The 23211-nt window shown below is 40.4% G+C and overlaps 2 protein-coding genes across 7 annotated transcripts in view; one reads left to right on the top strand and one right to left on the bottom strand.

Annotated features, from left to right (window-relative positions):
- Positions 1 to 23211, top strand: part of RB1 (RB transcriptional corepressor 1) — a 176360-nt gene that overhangs the window by 84222 nt on the left and 68927 nt on the right. The window lies entirely within an intron of this gene.
- LPAR6 (lysophosphatidic acid receptor 6) lies at positions 18871 to 21811 on the bottom strand. The gene has a single exon (XM_039519863.1). The coding sequence runs from the start codon at positions 21133 to 21135 to the stop codon at positions 20116 to 20118; it is 1020 nt and encodes a 339-aa protein (XP_039375797.1). The 5' UTR covers positions 21136 to 21811; the 3' UTR covers positions 18871 to 20115.

The following is a 23211-nucleotide window of genomic DNA, read 5'->3' as shown; positions in this document are numbered from 1 at the left end:
TAAATAGTCCTACTTTATCCTGGCTTTTCTTTTTGGTTCAGGCTTCTTACTCATCCCGTTGCCTACTTTTGAAAATTGATTCATAAGGTTCAGTTTCAGAGAGGAGTCTGGTAAAATTTAATTTTTGGTGACAAACTGGGTACAGAATAACTAAATAACTAACTTCAGACAATGAAGCTATCTTCCCGAGATGCACAATTAAAGGCATCTTGCAGAATTTTACTGAGGAAAAATATGAAGTATGTATCTGATCTCTCTCATATTTTTCAAGCAGTGTAAAAATGTTTAAATTAGAGTTTTGATCCTATCTTATTGGGAGATAATATATCCTGTTAAACACCAGTCTCATGATTGGTCCTAGTAAAAGTGTTTATCACTTTCACAGTTATCTAATTTAGCCATCTGTACTCAGGAAGGGAGATGTAGGTCATCTCCTGTTTGAACATCAGAGGGTAGCCTGCCAGAAGAGAGGAGTGAAAAGCTTGCAGGGTTGCTTTCAGAACTAACAGTTTTGAAAAGGTGGCCTGCTCTACATTGATTCATTCATGATGAGAATAGTTTCCCTCCTCTGTGTTTATATACATCCTTACCAGAGTGCCAAAGGATACCCTTGTTTTACTTACTTGAAACCCCTCCTATGTTGAGACCAGGATCCTTCTAGATGCAGACTGTTTGGAGATAATTTTGGAAACCATTAATGTGGCTTCTTAATTCTTTATTAAGACAATGGGATCACTGATATGCCCCACAATACTCTTTATAAGGTTTGTTCATGCTACATCAAAAATATGTCAGTGAAGTGTATGTATAGACTGATTTCAATTTGATAAATGTGTTCAGATTGAATGACATGAAGATCTAATTTTAATTTTTTATTTTGATTTGAACTAAGAAATACATCTATCCAAGATTCTAGGAGCCCTAACATAAAATTAAACTAAATCTCAACAGCATTAAAATCAGTTCCATAGGAACCTGGCTGGCCAGCTGGGCCCTGTTCCCTTCTTCACCTAGGAAGCACACTCTTAGCATTCTTCAGAGACCCTTTCAAATGCATCTTTTGCATTGTGCTTGGAAAGTCACCAAATTTGGGCTATTTCAGACCCAGGTTAGGGGAGTAAGTTCCAGAGTCTCAGAGCCCTAGTAAAGAGCATCCTGCCTGCTGCCCCCTTTCTGGTAATGAAGGGGATCTAGCTTGAGTGCCTCTGCTTACCACAGCTGTGGCAGTAGGCACCAGAAGGGGCATTCTCACCACACTGTTAAACACTTCAAAGTTTGATAAAACCCATATTTGCTCTGGCATAAAAATTACATGGATTTCTTTCCTTCTCACTTCCTAATAACTGAAAATGCATTTCCTTCTGGATACAAGGGTTACCAGGTGATTTAGCAAGGGTTACTTTGAGTGATTCTACAAAAAGAAACCGAAGGCACTGGGATTCTCTGCAGGTATGCACAAGCACACACCGTAGCATTTCCTGTCTCTCAACCTGCACTTTGTGCCTGCTTACTCAGTGCTTATGATCAGACAGGTTATTGAAATCTGCATGATTTATTTGCTACAGAGTAGGGTTCCTGTAAACGCTAGTGCTCTGCTTGTTTGAGTACAGTAGGAGACGGGCGTGGCATGCACATGTGATCTAAAACACTTTCAGCAGATTTTTAATCCATCTGACATGACGGAACTTTTTTGGGAGAGAAAGTGGGTAGTTTGTGGATAGCTTGTGTCTAATTCTATATAGTGTTTAAGTACTAACTTCCTTTAAATATGTTGTGTTTTTATTTTGACACTTGCTATCCTGATTGATTTAGGAAAGTTTAAAAAAAAATTGTATTTTGACAAGTGTCATGAGTAAGGCTACGATTTAATCATGGGAATTTTTAGTACAAGTCATGGACAGGTCTCATGGTCAAGAAACAAAAATTTATGGCCCTTGACCTGTCCATGACTTGTACTATAAATACCCCCTGACTAAATCTTAGCTTGGGGCTCACTGCCTTAAGAGGGGTTGTGTGTGTGTGTGTGTGTGTGTGTGTGCGCACCCCTGGGACCACTGCCAAGGGCCGACAAGCTGCAGCCACTCCTGCTGCCCTCGGGACTGCTGCTTAGTCGATCCGAGGAGCCAGCCATGCTGGCCCCTGCTTGAGCATCCTGCATGCTGCCCCCTTTCTGGTAATGAGGGGGTAGAGTGACCAGATCGCAAGAGTGAAATATCAGGACACATTGGGTTGGGGGCAGGAGGAGAAGACACAGGTGCACAGCCCTGACCGGAGCCAGAGGCACACTGGTCCGCCTGGCCCTGTGCTACCAGCGTGCCCCTTCCTCTTGGGGGTGGGCCCATGTTGCACCAATCAGCTCCCCTGCCCAGCGCCCCCTGGATCCACTATGGCCAGAGCCCCCCTACAAACCTACCACCACAAATGTACAGTGCTGTGCGCACACACCCCGCCCAGTGCCCCCCTGCTCACAGCCCCACCACAGCTGCCCAGCACCCAACACAGAACCCCCCACTCGCTAGTCTCCCAGTACGCACAGATTTCTCCTCCCTCCCTTCCTTCCTTCCTTCCTCTCTTCCAGTGCCCTTCCCCACAACTACACAATGCCCCACACAGACCCACACTGCCCAACTACACAATGCCCCACACAGACACACATCTCCCCCACTGTCTAGCACCCCAAAACACAGAAACCTCCCTCACTACCCAGCGCCCTCCACACCCTCACAGCCCAGCACCTGCACACACCTCCCAGACACTCACTCTATCACACCTTGCCCCTTTCCCTGGCTGCACTCACCAGCCCTGCTAGGAGGTCTCTGGCTCCTAGGGTGAGAGCAGCTGGGGGGGTCTCCAGACTCTCCACATGCTGCGCCTGCCACAAGCACGAACTCCGTGGTTCCGATTGGCCAGGAAAAGTGCCAATGGGAGCTGCTGGAGCTGCGGAGTGGGGCTTGCAGGCGCTGGCAGGACGCAGAGCCCCCCCACCCCCAGAACCAGAGGGACCTGCCAGGGGCGGGTGGGGGAGTCCTGGCAGTGCTTGCCTGGAGCGGCTCCCATCCTGGGAAGCATCCAGCAGGCTGGTCCCTCTGGCTCTTAGGGTCACAGGTTGGGTTGGGTGGGGGGGGTCAGAGGGCTTTCTGCCCACTCCCGGCACCTGCAAGCCCCACCCCGCAGCACTCCTGCCAGTGGGTGGGTGCTGGGAGCTGCCCCAGGAAGCAGCGAGTGGCGGCAATGTGGCTGCGGTGCAGTGGCTGTGGTCCGGATGGTCCCCGATATCGGGACAAAGATGTAAGGTTGGGACGTGGGACAAGTCCCCTAAAATCGTGACTGTCCCGATAATATTGGGACGTCTGGTCACCCTATGATGGGGATCTAGCTTGAGTGCCTCTGCTTACGACAGCTGTGGCAGTAGGCACCCAGAGGGGCATTCTCACCACACTGTTAAACTCTTCAAAGTTTGATAAAACCCATATTTGCTCTGGCATAAAAATTACATGGATTTCTTTCTTTCTCACTTCTTAATAACTGAAAATGCATTTCTTTCTGGGAACAAGGCTTACCGGGTAATTTAGAGTAAGGGTTATTTTGGGTGATTCTACAAAAAGAAACCGAAGGCACTGGGATTCTCTGCAGGTATGCACAAGCACACACACTAGCATTTCCTGTCTCTTAACCTGCACTTTGTGTCTGCTTACTCAGTGCTTATGATCAGACAGGTTATTGAAATCTGCATGATTTATTTGCTACAGAGTAGGGTTCCTGTAAACGCTAGTGCTCTGCTTGTTTGAGTACAGTAGGAGACGGGCGTGGCATGCACATGTGATCTAAAACTCTCAGCAGATTTTTAATCCATCGGACATGACGGAACATTTTTTGTGAGAGAGAGTGGATAGTTTGTGGATAGCTTGTGACTAAAGGAAGTCAGGAATTAAACACTGTACAGAATTAAATATGTTGCTTTTTTAGTTTTGTACTCTTTCCTAAATAAATCAGGATAAGTGAAAAATTGTTGTATTTTTTTTTTTTACAAGTGTCATGAGTAAGGCTACGATTTAATCATGGGTATTTAAGTCATAGACAGGTCATGGGGTCAGCCACACTGGCTGCTGCAGATGTCATGGCGGTTGCAGAAAGTCACGGAATCCATGATTTCTGAGACAGACACAGAGCCCTAGTCAAGAGTAATGTAAAATGTCCACAAGATCGAGTTGGTTTACTAGAATATTGTTCTTATGGGGATAAGTACCCTTACCAGGTCTCTAACTTCTTTCATGCAGCTAGAATCCCTTATGCAATGTCTTCTCTTCCCCTCCTTCAAATCTCACACTTCTTTCCATAACTTCTGATAAACATATAGTGATTGCAGTCTGTGTGTATATCAGATATTCCATTGAAGCCATTTAATTGAAGTGTAGTCCTCTTTTTACACAGTATACTACAGATTAATGTAATAGTGAATATTTGCTGGCACATTAAATGTATATTTAGCTGTCTTAAAACTAATTTTGTAGTTAACTACCGCATCCTTTAAAAGAAGGCTGTACTGTGGGTAAAATGTAATTGCATAGTAAATTGCTGGTGAATACATTATTAAAACACCCCCGAGAGAAAAGAATTTCTTCACTGAGCACATACTTGACCAGTATGTCAATGAAACCAATTTAAGCACACGCGCATATATCAATATTTTTGGATTATAGTAAGGTTGAAGTAAAAAAAACTATATGAAATAGTATGTAATTTTAAAGACCGTGGTAATGCATGAGGGAGCAGAGTTAAGGTTGTTTTTGCAATCTTAACATTATTGCTTTCAGAATTTCCTATGTGCTAACTATACAACTGAAACATTCTCAATATTATTTTTCTTAAATTAGGGTGGGGTGGGAGTAATTCCATGATGTTGCACTATTGGGCTAAATGCCGCTAGAATATACTGTTCCACACACCTTGGATGCTTCCCTCTCCCGGAGACCTCAGGAGCTGTACAACTTTAACCGTACAAAAGAAGCACTGAGTAAGGGCTGCTGTCATTGCATGCACTTAGTATGTTTTTAATTACACGGTTAGGCTAGCCACACGCTTTTGGAGCAATGGAAGGCTGTGCTGCATAAGTTGCTACAAATATTATACCAGTTATATTGCACATGCTCAATTTTCAAAGGTTTAGAACTAAGCAGATCAATACCAATTTTTACTGGTACACTGAAAAGCTCTCCCAAATTACGGGTATTTCCATGCCAAATTTCAGCTTTCTGTCCTCAGCAATTGTGGTGCCACAGAAGAGTCTGCAAGATATTTTTATTATGGAAAGAGATTTTTCACCTGCCTAGTACTCCAAAACAGCCACATTTATCTTTGTTTGACCCCCAAATGCTCTCTTCCCCCTGGCCTCCTTCCCCCCAAAAGAGGCACAGACTGAGCCTAGAAAACTTGAACCCCATAGCTGAAAGTTTTGGAAGGTTATTAGCAACTGAAAACATAGTTAGAATGGAAATAATTGTATATTATAATAAATGCTGTGATTGCATTCACTTCTGCTATCAGATAATTCATTTATTAATTGAATTAAAAATAGTATAACTATGTGTCAAACTTAGTTAAAATCATCGTGTTTCCAGAAATCAGTCTTTGGTACTTAATTGTTAAATATATTGCTAATTTTCAAAATCCAGGCTATGGAAAGAGGCTATCAAGTGTTTCCCCAGGAAGTTTGACATGCATTAAGCCAGAGGTGGAATTGGTCATGTTAATGTTAACACAACATTCATATATTGCAGTAATAATGAATCATCTCAGCCCAACCCTGTTAAAAGGTGCAGCCATCATGATATAATTTTGATTCAAGTACAGACACAACCAGAAATGAGTACTGAATAGCCATCAGCAACTGTGCAGTGCAGCACTTCATAATGTAGATGATTGTTCAGTTTTTTACCTAATTGTACTGCTTTTTGTATGCACAAGTTCAGAATTCATCATTTGCCTCTGAGTAAAGGAATTTCAGCTAGTCATGAAAAGACAAATTAAGGGGTTTGTTAGCATGATAAAATTCATCAGTAACAATAAGTGTTGTCAGATTTCCTTTACGCTACTTCTTGGAAGCAATTCTCACTGGACTCGCTTCTGATTTTTAACCTAACTCTTCCCCTTAAAGAGAGGTTTTTTTTTTTAAATAATTTGCAGTGCAAACATTAAAACTGAGAATTTTAAGAATTTACTTTTTATTGTGTTCTCTGTATTTACTATTTTGTGTTTCTTGCATCTTGTAAAATGGACATGAAAAAGCTTAACTTTAATTTCTGGTCTGTTTCTGGTCAGTTTCAGCTTTTTATATACTACTGCAAATTTTGAAATATGTTCTGCAGATGCTTTAGGGGAATGTTTTTAAAGTTGCTATTGGAATTCTTTTTTAAATTTCATGGAAACAAATTTGTTTCTCAAGTCTTGTAAAAGTTTGGTTTTGCAAATCCTCAATTTTGACTAAGGGCTTGTCTACACTGGCAAGTTTCTGCACAGTAAAGCAGCTGTTTGCCCTCAACCAGCAGATGCATACACACTGCCAAGCCACTTTGTGTGCAGAAACTCTTCAGTTTCAGCGCTGCAAAAACCCCACCTCGATGAGAGTTGTAAAGCTATTTGTGCAGAGGCTCCAGCGCTCTATTGCCAGTATGAATGCTTGATTGCTTTCTGCACTGTAATTGGCCTCCGGAGCTGTCCCATAATGCCTCAAGTGTCTGCTCTGCTCATTGTTTTGAACTCAGCTGCCCTGGAGTCGTGCACCCCACCCCTTTCAAAGCACCTTTTCTAACAGCTATTGTGTGCTGTGCTGATATGCTCCGGGACACACAGCAAACCATTAATGTGGAATGCTTGTGCTGTTGAACACAGAAGCAGGTGTGTGTGTGTGTGTGTGTGTGTGTGATTGCTGTGCAAAGAGCCCAGGGAGGGAGGTGGGGGCTGATGTCGGGGTTCCCTCCCCCCGTCTCAGAATTGGTTGCTTCCTGATGCTGCCTGAACTTAAGACAGCATGCTGACACACTCTCCCCCCCAAAACACACTCTCCCCTCCCATTCACATTCATTCTCTCTTCAGTTGAAAAAGCTGCTGGCAACGTAGTAGGATGCCCATGGAACAATGGGATGGGACACCTGCATCATGTGACACTGTGCCTGCCCGATGAGGTTTTGCAAACCCTTCCCAAAGCACCCTGTTGTTGGTGTCACCAGGCATGGCCCAGTGTTGACAGAGGGGTGAAAAACAACAGTGCCAATGAAGGCTCCCTGTATCAGGCCTCTGCTTGCCCGAACCGCTTCCATGTTTAGACTTTAATTAACCCCACAGGCCAGATGGAAAGAATGGAATGTGTGGCAACTAGTTATCAGTACCAGGAGGCAATTATACAGCCTGCTTGCACCTGGCTGAAGGGAGTGAAACAGAATGACCGGTCAAGAAAAGCTACTAACGAGATAATATGTTTGCTGCCAAGTCTTTATAATGTGCTTGCTGTATGGGAATGCGAGGGGGAGGAGGGGGGTGAGTAGAGGGAGGGGTAGGTAGTGGGGAGTAATAGAGATGCTTAGCTAAAATCATGTATAAAGAAAAAAAGCTGTTTGTATCTGTGTGCAGGATTTGAGATTGCTATGTCTCCCTTGCACCTTATTTGGGCTCAAATAAACCTGGTTTTTGCTTCTCCACCCTGGTGTGTCTATTGGAGCGAGGCACTCCGGGCAACGAACCACTGTTGCTGTCGCCTCGGGCCTCTGTGCCGGCAACACTGTGGCCAGTTGCATAGTGGGATAGCTACCACAATGCACTGCTGTCTTTGCCATTGCAAGAGCTGCTAATGTGGATGCACTCCAGTGTCACAAGCAGCACAGTGTGGACACGCAACAGCGGTTTAATTCCAGCATTTTAATAGAAGTGGTATAATTTGTGGCACAGAAACTTGCCAGTGTAGACTTATTCTAAGTTTGATGTGACTGTCTCTTTAAATATGAAAGTTAAATAACACCTGGACCAAATTCTATTGCGTGATATCAGTGCAGCTCCTCCGGGTGAAATTATGCTCAGTTACACAGGTTATCTAATGTAATTATTAAATCCAGTGGAGTTATGCTGGGTTTATTAAGAGTTTTACCTGATAGATCTGAACCACAGCCCCAAATAACTGTCACAGAGGTTATAACACTATTTATTGCTGCATTGTGATTTGAGCCATTTTGTGCATTACTTTCCTATGGAAGTTAAAAAGAAATTCCCACTAGTCAGCTTAACTTTTTTTTAGTATGCTCTTTATTCAGCCCTATTCATTCTTTTCTAGCACTCAAGGTGATAGCGGGTCAGAATTTCCAGTGGAAATTTCACCATTTTGAAATTTGGTTCTGTTCTGATTCAGAATGGAAATAAATATTTTCAGAATTTCCTGGAAATGGAACTTTTGTAAAATTTTCATTTTGAAAACACTGCAACATGTTCTCTAAAACTGTGTGTTCCCCAGGTTCCCTAGCAGCTCCTGACTTGAATAGCAGCAGTGAAACTGACAATTATTTGCGTTGTTGTTGTTGCCATGTTGGTCGCAGGTTATTAGAGAGACAAGGTCTGAAGTAGACCTGCTCTGTGTAGCTCAAAAGCTTGGCTCTTACATCAACAGAAGCTGATCCAAGAAAAGATATTACCTCACCCACTTTGTCTCTGACAAGAATAATATCAGTTTCAGTCAGCAACTGCCAGGGTTTCCAGGGCCCTTGGCTTCAGGACAGCCCAGTGACCCCAGATCTTCCGTATTCCTGGGCCAGCCGGCTTACTGAACTGCTTAACTCACAGGCCAGCTGACTCCCTAGGTTGCAGGAGTTGCCCCAGGAATCTGATGCCCTGGGCTCCCAACTCCACATCAGTCCTTTTGGTGGGCCGCTGAGGAGTTGGGCAGGTGAGCTCGCAGGCAAGTTTTGAACCTGGCCTGTGTTCCATTGGAGGGTTAGTCAAAATTGGCATGTTTCCACAAAATGTTTAGCTTTCAGCAAATTCGCAGTTCCCAACGGAAAACCATTCAGCTGGAAAATTTCTGACAAGTTCTATTCAGTGGGAATGCAGTACCTGATTGTCCAACTGAAATGTTACCACTTGTTGCTTGAATTTGAGTTTCTTTCTTGATGGGTATTTTCTTTCTTTCCCTGGGTGCCCAGACATGTGATGCTGTAGTCATAAAGTGCACGTGTTTCAAAATTTGTAGACCACACAGTGGCATTGCTGTGTTTACTCTATTAAGGGCATTACCAATGGTATTTCATGTATAGGTATGATTGTTTCAATGTATGTTGTGGTAACCTTTGGATAATTGTTTTGAAATTGCTTATATTTTTTCGTTCTCTGTTATATGAATTACTTATCCTTTTTGTGCCAATTAAGCTTATAATTATAAATTAAAAATATCAAATGTTTTACTATTTTAAAATATTGTGGTAGTGCCCAGAGGCCCCCAGTTAGGAATCAGGACCCCATTATGGTAGGCTCTTTATATACATTGTTTCTAATAATGTATTACACATGGAAAGTAATCATAACCACACAGTGTTTATTTCAGCTATTCATTTTTTTCTCCCTTCCTCCATCCCCCACTCTGAATAGCTCGAACACCACTTGGTGTTTCCTGTACCTTCCCTCACATGTCTGATCAGAACAAAGTGAGACTACGATTCCTACCCCACCCATGTAAATATCAGCAGTGTTAATAGCATGTGAAACTTTGCCTGTGTTTAAAAAAAAAAAAAAAAGCTTACAGGAGACATGTCTATGGGCTGATACAAAAGGAAAATTTAGTACTGAGGTTGCTCACAATACTCTGAAAATTGTTTCATTTCATCATAATATAATTCCTATGTACAGTACCATGGAAGCTTTAAAGGAACACTTACATTATTCTTATTAGAGGAAAACAAAAATCCTATTGTGTTGAACAAACGTTTATTCAGCTGCTTTAGGAGGATATTATATTTAGAGCCAGCATTTATTGATACCCATAATATACATTAAATGTAAAGTATTATGGGCTAAATTGAGCCTTTAGATAACCCCGTGAATATGGGGGTTCCCGATATATGTATATGTATAGTTGGGTTCCCCAGTCTGGAAAATAATTCTGGACTAGGACACCTTCCACTGAGAATTTGCTGCATCATAATTTTAAAAGATGCAGCATATTTCCTCCCTTTGTGTCCAACCAACTCCATTGTTTGCTACTTTAACTATTCAGCTAACAGAATTCTTAAATTCCCTTTTATTTTTATAACGTTAAGAAATGCAGATTTGAACAATTTACATTAGATTTGCATTAGATTTTTCTAAACAAAAACCCCTGTGTAAGATGGTAGCTCTGTCATTACCTACCTTTCAATGGAGGAGAGTCAGAGTGCAAAATTTTATTTGCAAAAGTCCACTTGTCATCATTCCACACTGGTAATAGTTATATTATTAAACGAAATCTTGTGTTTCTAAATGTTACAAAATGAAAAGTAGTTTTAAAAAAAAACACACACAATCCTTCTGACCACAATAAATAGAAATTCTGAAGGGCTTTGAGCCACATAGTCAAAGCTGTTCCTCGGCTTCAGGTGTGGGAGTGCAAAGGCTTCCACACTCGGTCTCTGCCACTATTAGTCTCATTTTATTGCCAAGCCCCGCTACACTGGAATAACAAGGTCTACAACATACTGCTGTTACAGCTAGCAGATATCTGCACTGCAGTCACTGTTTTCTTCATTTTTAGAAAAGTAAAGCATCACAACTGCAGCATTTGTTCTAGCTAAAGGTACTTACAATTTAAGGCAAACAAAATTCATTGTTAATTGCAGGATCACAGGAGCTGTGGCTCTTCATATTTCAGTAGCTCTCGACTCACTCACTGGCCTGGATTTGCTCACTCTTTGCTGCGCTTTTTGGTGTAAATCTAGAGCAGCGGTTCTCAACCTGCAGCCCTATCAGCACACAGCTGTGGCCCATGTAACATCCGCAGGGCCAGACAGATAGTATTGGATGCAGCCCACAATGGCCAATAGGTTGAGAACCACTGATCTAGAGTAATAGATACTGTGTGTTAGAGTCCCTGCCAAAAACAAAAGACTGTAAGGAATGGAACCAGTAGGCTCAATGTTGCATTTTTTCACTGGAGGATAGCAACTGCTGCATGTGAAATGGAGTTAGCATTGTATTCCCAAGAGAGTGGATGTGGTCTCCTCATCTCAAAAAAGATATACTGGCATTAGAAAAAGTTCAGAAAAGGGCAACTAAAATGATTAGGGGTTTGGAACGGGTCCCATATGAGGAAAGATTAAAGAGGCTAGGACTCTTCAGCTTGGAAAAGAGGAGACTAAGGGGGGATATGATAGAGATATATAAAATCATGAGTGATGTGGAGAAAGTGAATAAGGAAAAGTTATTTACTTGTTCCCATAATCAGAGGGAACAAGTAAATCAGCCGTGTTAGTCTGGATCTGTAAAAAGTGACAGAGTCCTGTGGCATCTTATAGACTAACAGACGTATTGGAGCATAAGCTTTCGTGGGTGAATACCCACTTTGTCAGATACGTGCCTCTGATGAAGTGGGTATTCACCCACAAAAGCTTATGCTCCAATCCGTCTGTTAGTCTATGAGGTGCCACAGGACTCTTTATCGCTTGTTCCCATAATGTAAGAACTAGACGCCACCAAATGAAATTAACGGGCAGCAGGTTTAAAACAAATAAGAAGTTCTGTACGTAGCGCACAGTCAACTTGTGGAACTCCTTGCCCGAGGAGGTTGTGAAAGCTAGGTCTATAACAGGGTTTAAAAGAGAACTAGATAAATTCATGGTGCTTAAGTCCATTAATGGCTATTAGCCAGGATGGGTAAGGAATGATGTCCCTAGCCTCTGTTTGTCAGAAGGTGGAGGTGGATGGCAGGAAAGAGATCACTTGATCATTACCTGTTAGGTTCACTCCCTCTGGGGCACCTGGCATTAGCCACTGTCGGTAGACAGGATATTGGGCTGGATGGACCTTTGGTCTGACCCAGTATGGCCATTCTTATGTAACCCAGGTCTGCCCTCTACTCCATGTTCTGGCTCACGGACCCTATAGCCAGCAGTCAAGGTCTGTTCCCGTCTAGACCTTACTGCTTTTCCCTGAGTTCTGTCCTACCTACTTGGCCTCCTCCCTCTCTGGATTGGTGAGCCCAAATGCACCTCCCCTTCTCCCAGGGAGTGACTGTAGACTTTCCCAGCAGTCCCCTTTCGCTCTCAGCTTCTGGGCTTTCTGCAGGCCTCTCCACCTGAGCCTGCTTCCAGTGAATTCCCTGCTCCCTGGCTTCTCCTCCAGGTGCAGCCTATGGAGTTAATTGGTTCACCTGGCCATCTTAACCCCTTCCAGTCCTGTATGAGGTGGACACACCATGACACAGAGATTTTCATGTTCAAAGTACTTAACATATCTAGTATCAGAGGGGTAGCTGTGTTAGTCTGGATCTGTAAAAGCAACAAAGAATCCTGTGGCACCTTATAGACGTTCTGCAGCATGAGCTTTCGTGCTGCAGAACGTCTTCAGATGCAAGATATCTTGTCTTGCATCTGAAGAAGTGGGTATTCACCCACGAAAGCTCATGCTGCAGAACGTCTGTTAGTCTATAAGGTGCCACAGGATTCTTTGTTGCCTTAACATATCTAATCCACCTCACAGCTGTGTGAGGTGCATAGATGCATATCAGAGCTGGCCAGAAAATGTTTTTTGTTTTCCCTATGTAAAATTAAAAACCATTCAGGTTTTGGCTTTTCAGTTTTCCAACAACAAAAATCTAATATTTGAGTAAAGCAGGTATTTTCTGCAAAATATTTCATTTAGGCAAAAACTCAATTTTCTGTCACAGTTCTGATGGAATTTTTTTGACCAGTTCTATCTGTAATCCCCATTATAGAAGGGGAACTGCAAAAAAAAAGAGGTGAAATTACTAGTTGGAGGCTAAAGAAGGTTTCAGTATCAAAGCGTGGATTAGAATTCTGAACTTCCTCATTCTTTGTTATTTGTTACTAAGGTCGTATGTCTGAAATGGAAAGAAAGCCGTCCAATCTCTCCCAAAAATGTCCTTTTGCAGACAGGGCTCTGTTCTCAAAGTTTCATCCATGTTTGATGTGCTACATTGAACATATTACAAAAGTTTACTGATCCTACAGAGAAAGAGGTAAGGGAAGGTGTGGCTGAAGTTGAAGCAGCCTTCATACCACTCACATATGCATTATCTTGTCTTCAGCTGAGAAGCATTTTAAATCCCCCATACATACAATTTGAAATATTAAATGGATATTGTCAAGGTAAAAATCAAACTCAAAACAAATCATTGTACTGATCCTTGCTTCTGACCAAACCTTAGACTGCGAAAGCAAAATTAAAAAAAAGTTTAATTGATTTTCAAACAAAATTAATTTACTCTCAAATTTGTCATTTTTACTTCAGATTCTCAATGCTGCAATGTTTGGGGGTAGCAAACTCAGCACAGATGTGCTAATAATTTCTAAACAACAGTTTCCATTTCATTCTAAATCAACTACAGAAACATTTCTATTGGTCTTGGCTTTTTAAACGTGGGGAGAGTGTCGTCCTTAGATTTCCATCCCAACACTCAAATGCTAGTACCCTAAGGTACAAATGATTAGATCTAACAAAATTAGAACTTGTCTAATTTTTCAGATCTATTGAGGTGTATAGACCTTAAGATATATTGACTGTTGGGAATTCAATGAACAAATTAAATTTCAGGTGTAAAATGACTATAGAAAATAATTTTGAGGACAAGATGGTAGAGTGGGTTAATACAATATGGTGCGATTTTCAAAAGCAACATAGGCACAAATGTTGTATTGACTTTTGTTGGGGTTTTACTCCAAAATCACTTAGGTGCTTTTGAAAATCCCAAAGTAGTCAATATGCAGGTTTAGGACACAAGTGAAAAATATTTTTTTTTAATTCTAAAAGATTTGCTTACATTGCAGAACGGCTATATATTCTTACCTGAATGGGGAAGTGTGGGGGGTGGGGTGGGGAGAAGAGATAAAACAGGCCAAGAGTATAAACCTTGCTTTAACTTTTAAAGTGCTTTTTAAGCATTGAAAAATAACGGTTAAAATGCCCTTGTGAGCTTCTATATTTATTGCCTTTTAATTGGTCCTTATAAGCTTATTTGTTTACAAATAAAAAATGTTTTTTTAACTCCCTGTCCTGCAAATTCAGCCTGAAATCTGAAACTCAAGTTGATTTATCTCTGGATCACAAATAATCACTCAAAAACATTCTTCATTCAATGAATGTTTGTTTGATGTATGAGCCAGAATAGTGTCTAGTACTGTCTCTTAGCTTTTTGGCTGTGCGGTACTCCTAGGAGGAAAGTAATTTAAAACTTACTTTTGTAACTAAAGAATTAGCCCAGGAAGAAGTTGTCTTAGCTAACTATTGTTTTTAGTCACAAATCTGACCATAACGACACTACTTTAACTAGTTAAGGCTGCATATGAGCGACTTCCTCTGTTCTTCTCTGCTATATTTTGGCCGCTGTGAGTTTTGGTATTCATTAAACTATAAAAGTGATCCTGCAGACACTTGAAAAGCAATGGCAACATTTTCCAAAATAGGAACTTTTAGCAACCCCCCTCATAGGTGCCTAAATATGGACTTAAGAGCCTAACTTGAGGCTCCTATTTTGGAAAACTTTGGCCAATGTACCTATACATCGTCACTTATTCTAGCTGTGTTTGAGATGTGTTAACTCTGCTGACGGTAGATTTTGCCTTATCTGAGATCTAAATAATATATACTTTATCTATATCTATGCACACGCAATACTTTCTTTATTACTATTCTAATTCTTACAATACCTAGAAAGCTAACGTCTCTTCCTTGTGAAATGACTGTGGCATTTAATATTCATATAAGTTTAAATTATGGCCAGAGCTAAAGATTTTCTTGCCATTGTGAAGCACAGGTAACAAAAATGAATATTTTCTTATTTTTAGTCCCATATGCAGATTAAGACAATCAAGTAAAGGCATTGATATGAAGTTAAAGTGACTGTAAGCTTGCTAGGGTAGACATCGCCTAAATCTGTGCTTAGGTGTCTAAATTTTAAAAATTGCTGAGCACTCACAAATGGGAGCTGCAGGTGCACAGCACTTCTAAAAATCAGGTAACTTTATTTAGGTGGCTAAGCATGATTTTAGTAAGCTAACATTTTTTGCACACTGGTTTAAAACATTTGGCCTAAGAATCTTGCCTCAGGGACACAGTGGGGAGTTGGTGCCAAGGTCAGGATTGGAATTCAAGAGCTCCTAGTCCTCTGCTTAGGCCTGTGGTTCTTGCAACAAATTTTTTAGTGGCCTCAGAGTGTGGCCAGCAATTCTTGCTGGTGGCTGTTCTGACCAGTTTTTCTAAAATAATTAACTTTTAGGAAAAAAACAAACATGCACATATACACGTCCAAATTGTAATTTATTTATGCAGGGTTTCTTTGCAGACTCAATAATAAAAATAATATACAGTTGTCTTTTATTCTTTAGTGGACCTAAACACAACAGAAACATCCCCCCTGGCCCCTGCTGCCTCCCCCATTCCTCACTGCCTCACTGGGCTCCCCACCCCCCCTATTGCGGCTGAGCCCTGCTTTATTGTCCCCCAACCCCCCCATTGCCCTGAGCTACCTTCCATGGCCTCACACCCCAGGCCCACCACACTCCTTGCCTCTTGACCACAGCTCACCTATAAGGCTGGTCCTGCTGAAGCTCCGATGCCCTGGGGTTGAAGCCCAGAGCCAGAGCCCTGTGGCTGAAGCCCCAAAGGTGGATTGGGAAATCACCAGCTGCCTGTGGAGTCCAAGTTTCTTCCTGTGTTGTGCACACCAGCCCCATGTGTCTGCAGAGGCACTGCCCAGAGCCCACAGGGGGCTGTGCAGTGCAGGGTACCGATCCCCTGCTGGCGACACCAGCAAACACCAAAGCAGTGCATCCAGGAGTAACAGCTGGTCACTGCAGGGAGGGGCTGGTGTTCCTTTCCAGCCATTTCCACCCAGGACTCCTGGGCCAGGAGGCTGTTGTGGCTTCAGAAAAATCTGCTGGTGGCCACATTTGAGAAACACTGGCTTAGACCATGCTGCAGTGAAAATCCTGAGAGTACAATGTGGGAGAAGCTACAGTTAGGGTATATGTACATGCAGTCAGAGATGTGACTGCAGTACTCTTAGATCCAGCTAACTTGGATAACAATAGCAGTGATGCCTCAGTTGCTAGCTGCTCCTGTATATACTCAGAGTGCTGGGTGGAGTTGTACAGCTTGTGGTACCTGGAGTACACAGACCTTGGGTCCTGGGCAGGGTTGTGCAACTAGTGCTGCCATTGCTTCACTGCTATTGTTGTTTGAGCTAGCTAGATCAAAGCTAGCTTGGGTATGTCCTCAAATGCTGCAGTCACACTTCTGATTGCAGTGTAGATACTCCCTTAGTGTTTGGCTTTGTTTTTTAAATGATACCTTGGAAAGCCTGTTTTAAAGGGCAGTACCATTATGTGCAATTTTATCTCCTCAGCCAGTTCTGGCCTCCGGGCCCGTGATTCTGTATTTATGTAATCTTCGAAAAAGCTACCCCACTTCACCCTACCACATTCTGGGAGGAATTGTGGATGGGTTCATTGTGCTTAACTTCTATGATGTAGGGGTGTCGTGCCACAATTAACCTTCCAGTGAATTGAATGGCTTGCCAATTACAGAACCAGTTTCTCCTCCCTTGGCTTTCACACCTCAGCTGCTGGAACAGGGCCCCATCCTCCCTGATTGATCTAACCTCGTTATCTCTAGCTTGCTTCTTGCTTGCTTATATATACACACCTGTCCCTGGAAATTTCCACTGCTTGCATCCGAAGAAGTGGGTATTCACCCACGAAAGCTCATGCTGCAAAACTTCTGTTAGTCTATAAGGTGCCACAGGATTCTTTGCTGCTTTTCCAGTGAATTGAGTAGCTTTGCCTAGCTGAGAACCTAGGCCATCATTTTCTGTTGGTAGAAGGATGGTGGCTGATGACAGGCTGGTGAGTGTGTGCACATACGCACACACCACGAAAGAGACTCTCAGAACATCATTCTAAGCATCTTGTGAGGAGAGCAAGAAAAAAACAAAATTAAAGGCCTTTCAATTAAAAAAAGTAACAAACCTACTGCACTAACAAGTAATTTTAAATTTTACTCCTCTATCCTTGTTCTTTTTATGTGTGTTTGTGCAGTGAGGAACTAACTTTGAAAGTTATCCATGCATCTGCTAGTAGGCAAACAGTTATGTAAAATAACTTAGAACAACTAAAAAAAAAATCTGATTTTACAAGCTAAAGTGAAATAAGTGATTTAGATTATTGTTCATCATAAGTATAACTGATTATAAATTTCAGTTAAATTATATTTTAAATGCTATTTTATAGATGCCATTTTTATATCATTAGGTTAAAAAGCTCTTTGAATAGCTGCAATGAAACAAGATGTATTACTAGTTTCAACTGCACAGATATGGCAGTGACTTTATTAATCTGAATACCGTGTGTAAAACTGTTGGATGCATTTCTAAAACAGGGTGAGTGAGGCAATATCTTTTACTGGACCAGCTTCTGTTGGTGAATATAAGTTGGCCGAGTAAAAGTTACTGTTTCACCCACCTTGCATGTCTCATATTCTGGGACCATCACGGCTACAACACTGCAAACAGATATATTCCAATAACTCTCTGGGTTTTATCTTTTTCTAAAGTCTGGTATGAACCAAAGAAAGATTTCAAGGTTGCCCGCTGAGCTCTTTTATAGCACTTGATGTGAGCGGTGCCTGTACTGTAAGGCACAAGTTTTAAAATTTTGTTTTGCAGAGTCAAACTCTGCTGTAAATAAGAATTTACTATGAAACTATGTTATATGGTGCTTTTTAGGAGTTAGAGTTAATGTCAAGGGTGACATACTAGTTCTGATTGTATTTGTTACAGTATTTGTATTTTGCTTTTATTTTTCTCTGGATCCCCCATTTCATTTTATAAACTCACCCTTAGCATTTATGTTTATGGCAAACTTTTCTTGTGAGAATGCATTCAAGCTTTCCTGTCATCATGGAGGATTAGCCAGGCCATTATCCACTGAATTCTATCCCACATTTGTAGTATTTCAGTTTGTGGTACTTTGGATTTTCCTTTCTATATGACTATGGGATAGAATCATAGAATATCACGGTTGGAAGGGATCTCAGGAGATCATCTAGTCCAACCCCCTGCTCAAAGCAGGACAAATCCCCAGACTTTTTTTTTTTTACCCTCAGTTCCCTAAATGGTCCCCTCAAGGATTGAACTCACAACACTGGGTTTAGCAGGCCAAACCACTGAGCTATCCCTCCCCCAGGCGACTTTTGAGCGCATCGTTGTAATATGGGCTTCCACTAGCCCTTAACATTCCCAGCCAGTCCAGCCCTTTCCCCGCTGGCTGGGAATGTTATATTAGTAATATTGCTGTATGGTTAGGCTGCCAAAGTCGTTCAGAATCAAATTCTGATAAGGTAAGCTCTTTAAGAAGCACAAATGTACATTTTCAGTAACAGTAACCAATATGCATTTCTAACCTAAAGTGAAATTTGAATAACACTTACATAGAGTGATAGACACAATTGGACGATATAGTTGAACATCAAACTGCAAGTGCAGTACACGCTTTCTGTAACATGAACTCAGCCTTCCTCAGATTGCCCAGAAGTAAGAGTGCTTGAATTGCTAGTCACATATCTACATATTATAACTGAACAGAGAAATCCAGAACACAAGTATACTTTAGTTCAATTTTTATTCCAGACTTTATCATCTTTGAGAGAACCACCACTTGACACTTCCTTAACTTTTTAAATATTTATTATTTTACAGTAAAAGTAAATTCTGAGCAAAATATGCACAATACTCCAGCTTCTGAAGAATGTATGAAACACATGGCACTTTTAAACAAAGTTGCATCTTGCTTCACATAAGCTTTTAATTCTTAAAAATTCCTGGATTTATTGCAGCAGTTTTCAGGCATCTCAAATAAATAAATATTTTTATTATCTCTAAATGTACAAGACGCTCACATTTAAAAACCTAGACAACAAAATTATGGAGCTTATGTGACGTACAGAACATCTAGGAGAGTACTTTACAATAAACAGCTAACTGCCATTTCTTGTCTTCTTGGAAAAGAATATTTCATATGTCACCCAGGACATCTTTGTTCATGTGAGGAATACTCGACGTTTTTTCAATAGCAAAGAAGCACTTTTGAAGTTAAATTACACAACCCAAACAGAACACTTATTTAAAGATTTTAGTCTTTGTTTTAGTCTTATTTGCTATAGTTTCTTAGGAACAGCTTTGACTTTTTTGTCAGCAATATTCTTATCAAATAACTGACAAATCTTGTTTCAGTAACTTTACAGATGGATTAAAAAGTATGTACATTTGTTTTTACAAAGGAATAGCTTAACTTTTGTAAACAAATCCTACAAAAGATGGTGGGTGTGGAACCTGTGGAACTGACACAAGAGTTGCAATAACTTGATCAATGCTTTGAAGAATCCAGACATTAAGAAATAAGCATGTAAACAAAATAGTTGCAGCCTAAAATAATGTCTTCACAATTAAATTTTTTAATTTAAAGTGTTTTAACCTGTTAACACAAACAATGTGAAGACTTGGTCTTCTAACTGCATAATATGTTGAATTGTAAAACACTTTTTTGAGCCTTGTTAGTATCAACTTCGTTTCCAAATATCAGTTTGTTTTTGTGTGGCTCAAAATTGTAAGGAGACACAGGAGGGACTCTATAACAGGTCATGGAATCTGTGACATAAAGGCAGAAGAGAGAAAACTTTGACAACTATAAAAATATTTGTAATTCTTGCAGTAATTAATTTTTTCTATAAAGTATGTTTAGAAGTGACATTTAACTTTTTCCCATTTTTAATCATTATGTAAACAGTTTTCTAAGTGAAGAAAATTTATTCAGTGTACAAGAAAACATTTTCACAGCTGAAGAAAGGTGCATTTCAGTCCCAGTATTTTCTCTCCATTTATATTGTAGATTCATTGTCAAATATTTTAGCTTTTAAAGTCTGGAGGCCGTGTTGAATAAAATTTTCAGTAATTTGGATTTCAGAGAATCTGGAATTGCGTGTTCTAGCTGTTCTGTTCTTTATTGAGTTTTGAATAGTGTCTGATGTAAAATAGTATATTATAGGGTCAAAACAACAATTTGAAACCGCAATGCATAGAGTGATAGGATACATAGTCCTGACAGCAGTTACTAATGAACAATTAATCCATATTTGTGTTCTCATAAGAGAATAAAGTATTAGGGTAACGTTATATGGCACAAAACAGAAACAGAATATCACCAAATGGACAAAAATCATTTTGAGTACCTTCTTTTTGCTTAACTTGTTCCGACTTAATGTAACTGGTTTATTCAGAGTCCTTAAAACCATCGTAGAACAGGTCACATTTAAGATTAGTGGAATAAAAAATCCCACAATTTCAATGAAGATAACGATCTTTAATATATAGGTTTTCCATGTGGCAGCAGGAAAGTTTTCAAAACATGTGTTTTGTCCAGTTTCATTTTGGGGGACAGTAGATGAAAAAGAGCTTGCTGGCATGCTTCCTGCTAGTACAGTTATCCATACTGCAACACAAACAATTTTTGCATTTCTTTTGGTTCTAAGAGTCTTAGACCAAAATGGGTGCACTATGGCTAAAAAGCGATCTACGCTTATACAAGTTAAGAATAAAATGCTTCCATACATGTTTGTATAAAACGTGGTGACAGAAATCTTGCAAAGTATATCTCCAAATGGCCAGTTTCTTGTTACAAAGTAATAAATCCTGAAGGGTAATGTAAATACAAAAAGCAGATCAGATATTGCTAAATTAAGCATGTAAGTTGTTGTTTCATTTCGCATTTTTAATGTGAATGTAAAAATGTATATAGCAACGCAATTTGATATTAGACCAAGGACAAACACCATGCTAAACGTACATCCATATAAAATATACTTAAAGGAGTCCTCAGTGGAACAATTAGCTCTTTCCATTATAATGGCAATTTAAATTTACAATGTTGAATTCCTTTCGTTGTTAGCAGCCCTTCTGCAGTAACTGCTTTAAAATCTCTGGGTAGCTTGCAGATGAATTTGGTCTGTGAATGATTTCATAAGTTTTCCATTTTACTTTAAAACTTCCAAGTTGAAACATGAATGTTGCAGTAGGAAGATACTGCTCTGGGAATCACCCGGAGATCATTCTTTTCTTCCAAATGCCACAATAGTCACACATCCAGTCCTGGGCGATAATAAACACAGGCTTACAGGCAACAGATGAGGTCATCCTTACATTTAATTCCACGCTCTTGTTTTCCCAGTTGTTAATGAAGCTGATACAGAACTTGCTGCTTTATGTTCAACTGCAAGTCAAAAAGCAGAGAAGTACTTTAAATGCAGACTTCCAAAGTTGTTTAACTGGGAATGTGTAACTGAGGTTCCTTAGGAAAAGATTTCCTGGGCTCTGTAAGATGTAGGAGTTTCCACCTCTTTCACTGCCGCCTTGCTGTAAAACAAGCTTTTCAACTTGACTGCATGCTAACCCCACAGGGCGGAGAGCAGGCTGCTTAGAAATTCAGACATACAATTCCAAAGCGTGTTTGTTCTTGCTGAATTTAGATCTCCCCCTCAGATGCTGAGTGTGTAGTATGCCTTGAGTATTCTGAAGAGAGAGGGGAGGAAAAAAAGAGCTCGATCGATTTGTAATATGACATCACAGGAAGAAGAGGCTGGACTTAAAGAAAGAATGGTTTCAATTCAGTTTGTTTGCCTTTCTTTAATCAGATAATGTGTCTGCAGGAAATATACCTCTGAGGCATGCAAATGCTCAGAATGGTGGAGCAGTCTGCTATTAACTCTTTATGTAGCAGGAAAAAGTCCTTTGTCATCAAAAGTGCTTTTAATTTTTTTTAATTATTTGACAAATTCAGTGCAAAATCTTTTTTTTTTTCTTTTTAGTTGTGAAAGACTTTTGGGCTGGCGGAATAACTCCCACCTCCTAAACATTTCATTTTCTTTGTTAGTAAAATTATTTACATTTTGAAATTCTTAATGGCTACCTCTGAAATTTTCTTAAAGATGTATTTTTGTAAAAAGTATCCTTCCTTGTGATGGTACATAATGCTCATCAAGAAACAGAGACTAGCTGATCTTAATTCTCTAAACACTTCAGCAGATGCATAACTTTCCTCATGTGAGCAGCCCTTTTTGAAGTCAGAGAAAGTCAATGGGGCATATTTTATTTATTTTTCCTATGAGAACTGTTAATTTATGTGAAGGGAAGATTATAAAGACAGTGGAATTGAATCTGGGGATTACTGGGAGGAAAGGGGGGGAAGCAAAGGGGAGAATAAAGCAATATGTTGTGGGATTCGGAAGGAGAATTTAGTGAGCCTAACAATCAAAATCACAGACTGCTAAATTTCCAACTAATAAGACATGCCTATTATCACCTCAATCACTGTGCATGTATGTTATATTCCTTTTCACTTGTCTTTGTCTTTTTAAATTGTACATTCTGTGGGGGCAGGGAAATCATTTTCCTCTGTTTGTAAAGCACCTAATACATTTTCAGTTGTACCGCAATATAAGTAATATACCTGTTCTGATAATTTTATAAAGTGAATCACTTATTTGTACTTTCTGTAATTATTCCTACTAGTCACCGCCTAATACAATAAATAAATTTCTGCTTATTAAAATACTTGTAAATTTTAAAGAGAACTCCTTTACAGGATGGCATGAGGAGACCCTCAGTTTAGATAGGCTAGTCTCTTCCTGGGGCCAAAAATGTGTATTTCACAGTCTTAAAAGAGGAAATCCTTGTGCATAGATGTGACTGATGCAGTTCTTTCAAGATAAATGTTAAGCAATCCACCTAAGCCATGGCTTGGTTAGCAAATAGTGTATAGTCTATTCCCATTGTAAATGATGGTAGGTATTAGAGAACTTATTCACAGGGGTGTGGCCTGGTTTTGCAATGTGAAGCTTAGCAAGCAGAAGTCAGAAATACATCAGATAAGGCTTATTGGCAAATTTCTCTTTCCCTCCAGACAGTTTTACCCTGATTTC

The sequence above is a fragment of the Mauremys reevesii genome, linkage group 1, assembly GCF_016161935.1.
Source record: "Mauremys reevesii isolate NIE-2019 linkage group 1, ASM1616193v1, whole genome shotgun sequence".
Classification (NCBI taxonomy): domain Eukaryota; kingdom Metazoa; phylum Chordata; order Testudines; family Geoemydidae; genus Mauremys; species Mauremys reevesii.
This window is presented reverse-complemented; position numbering and strand designations above follow the sequence as displayed.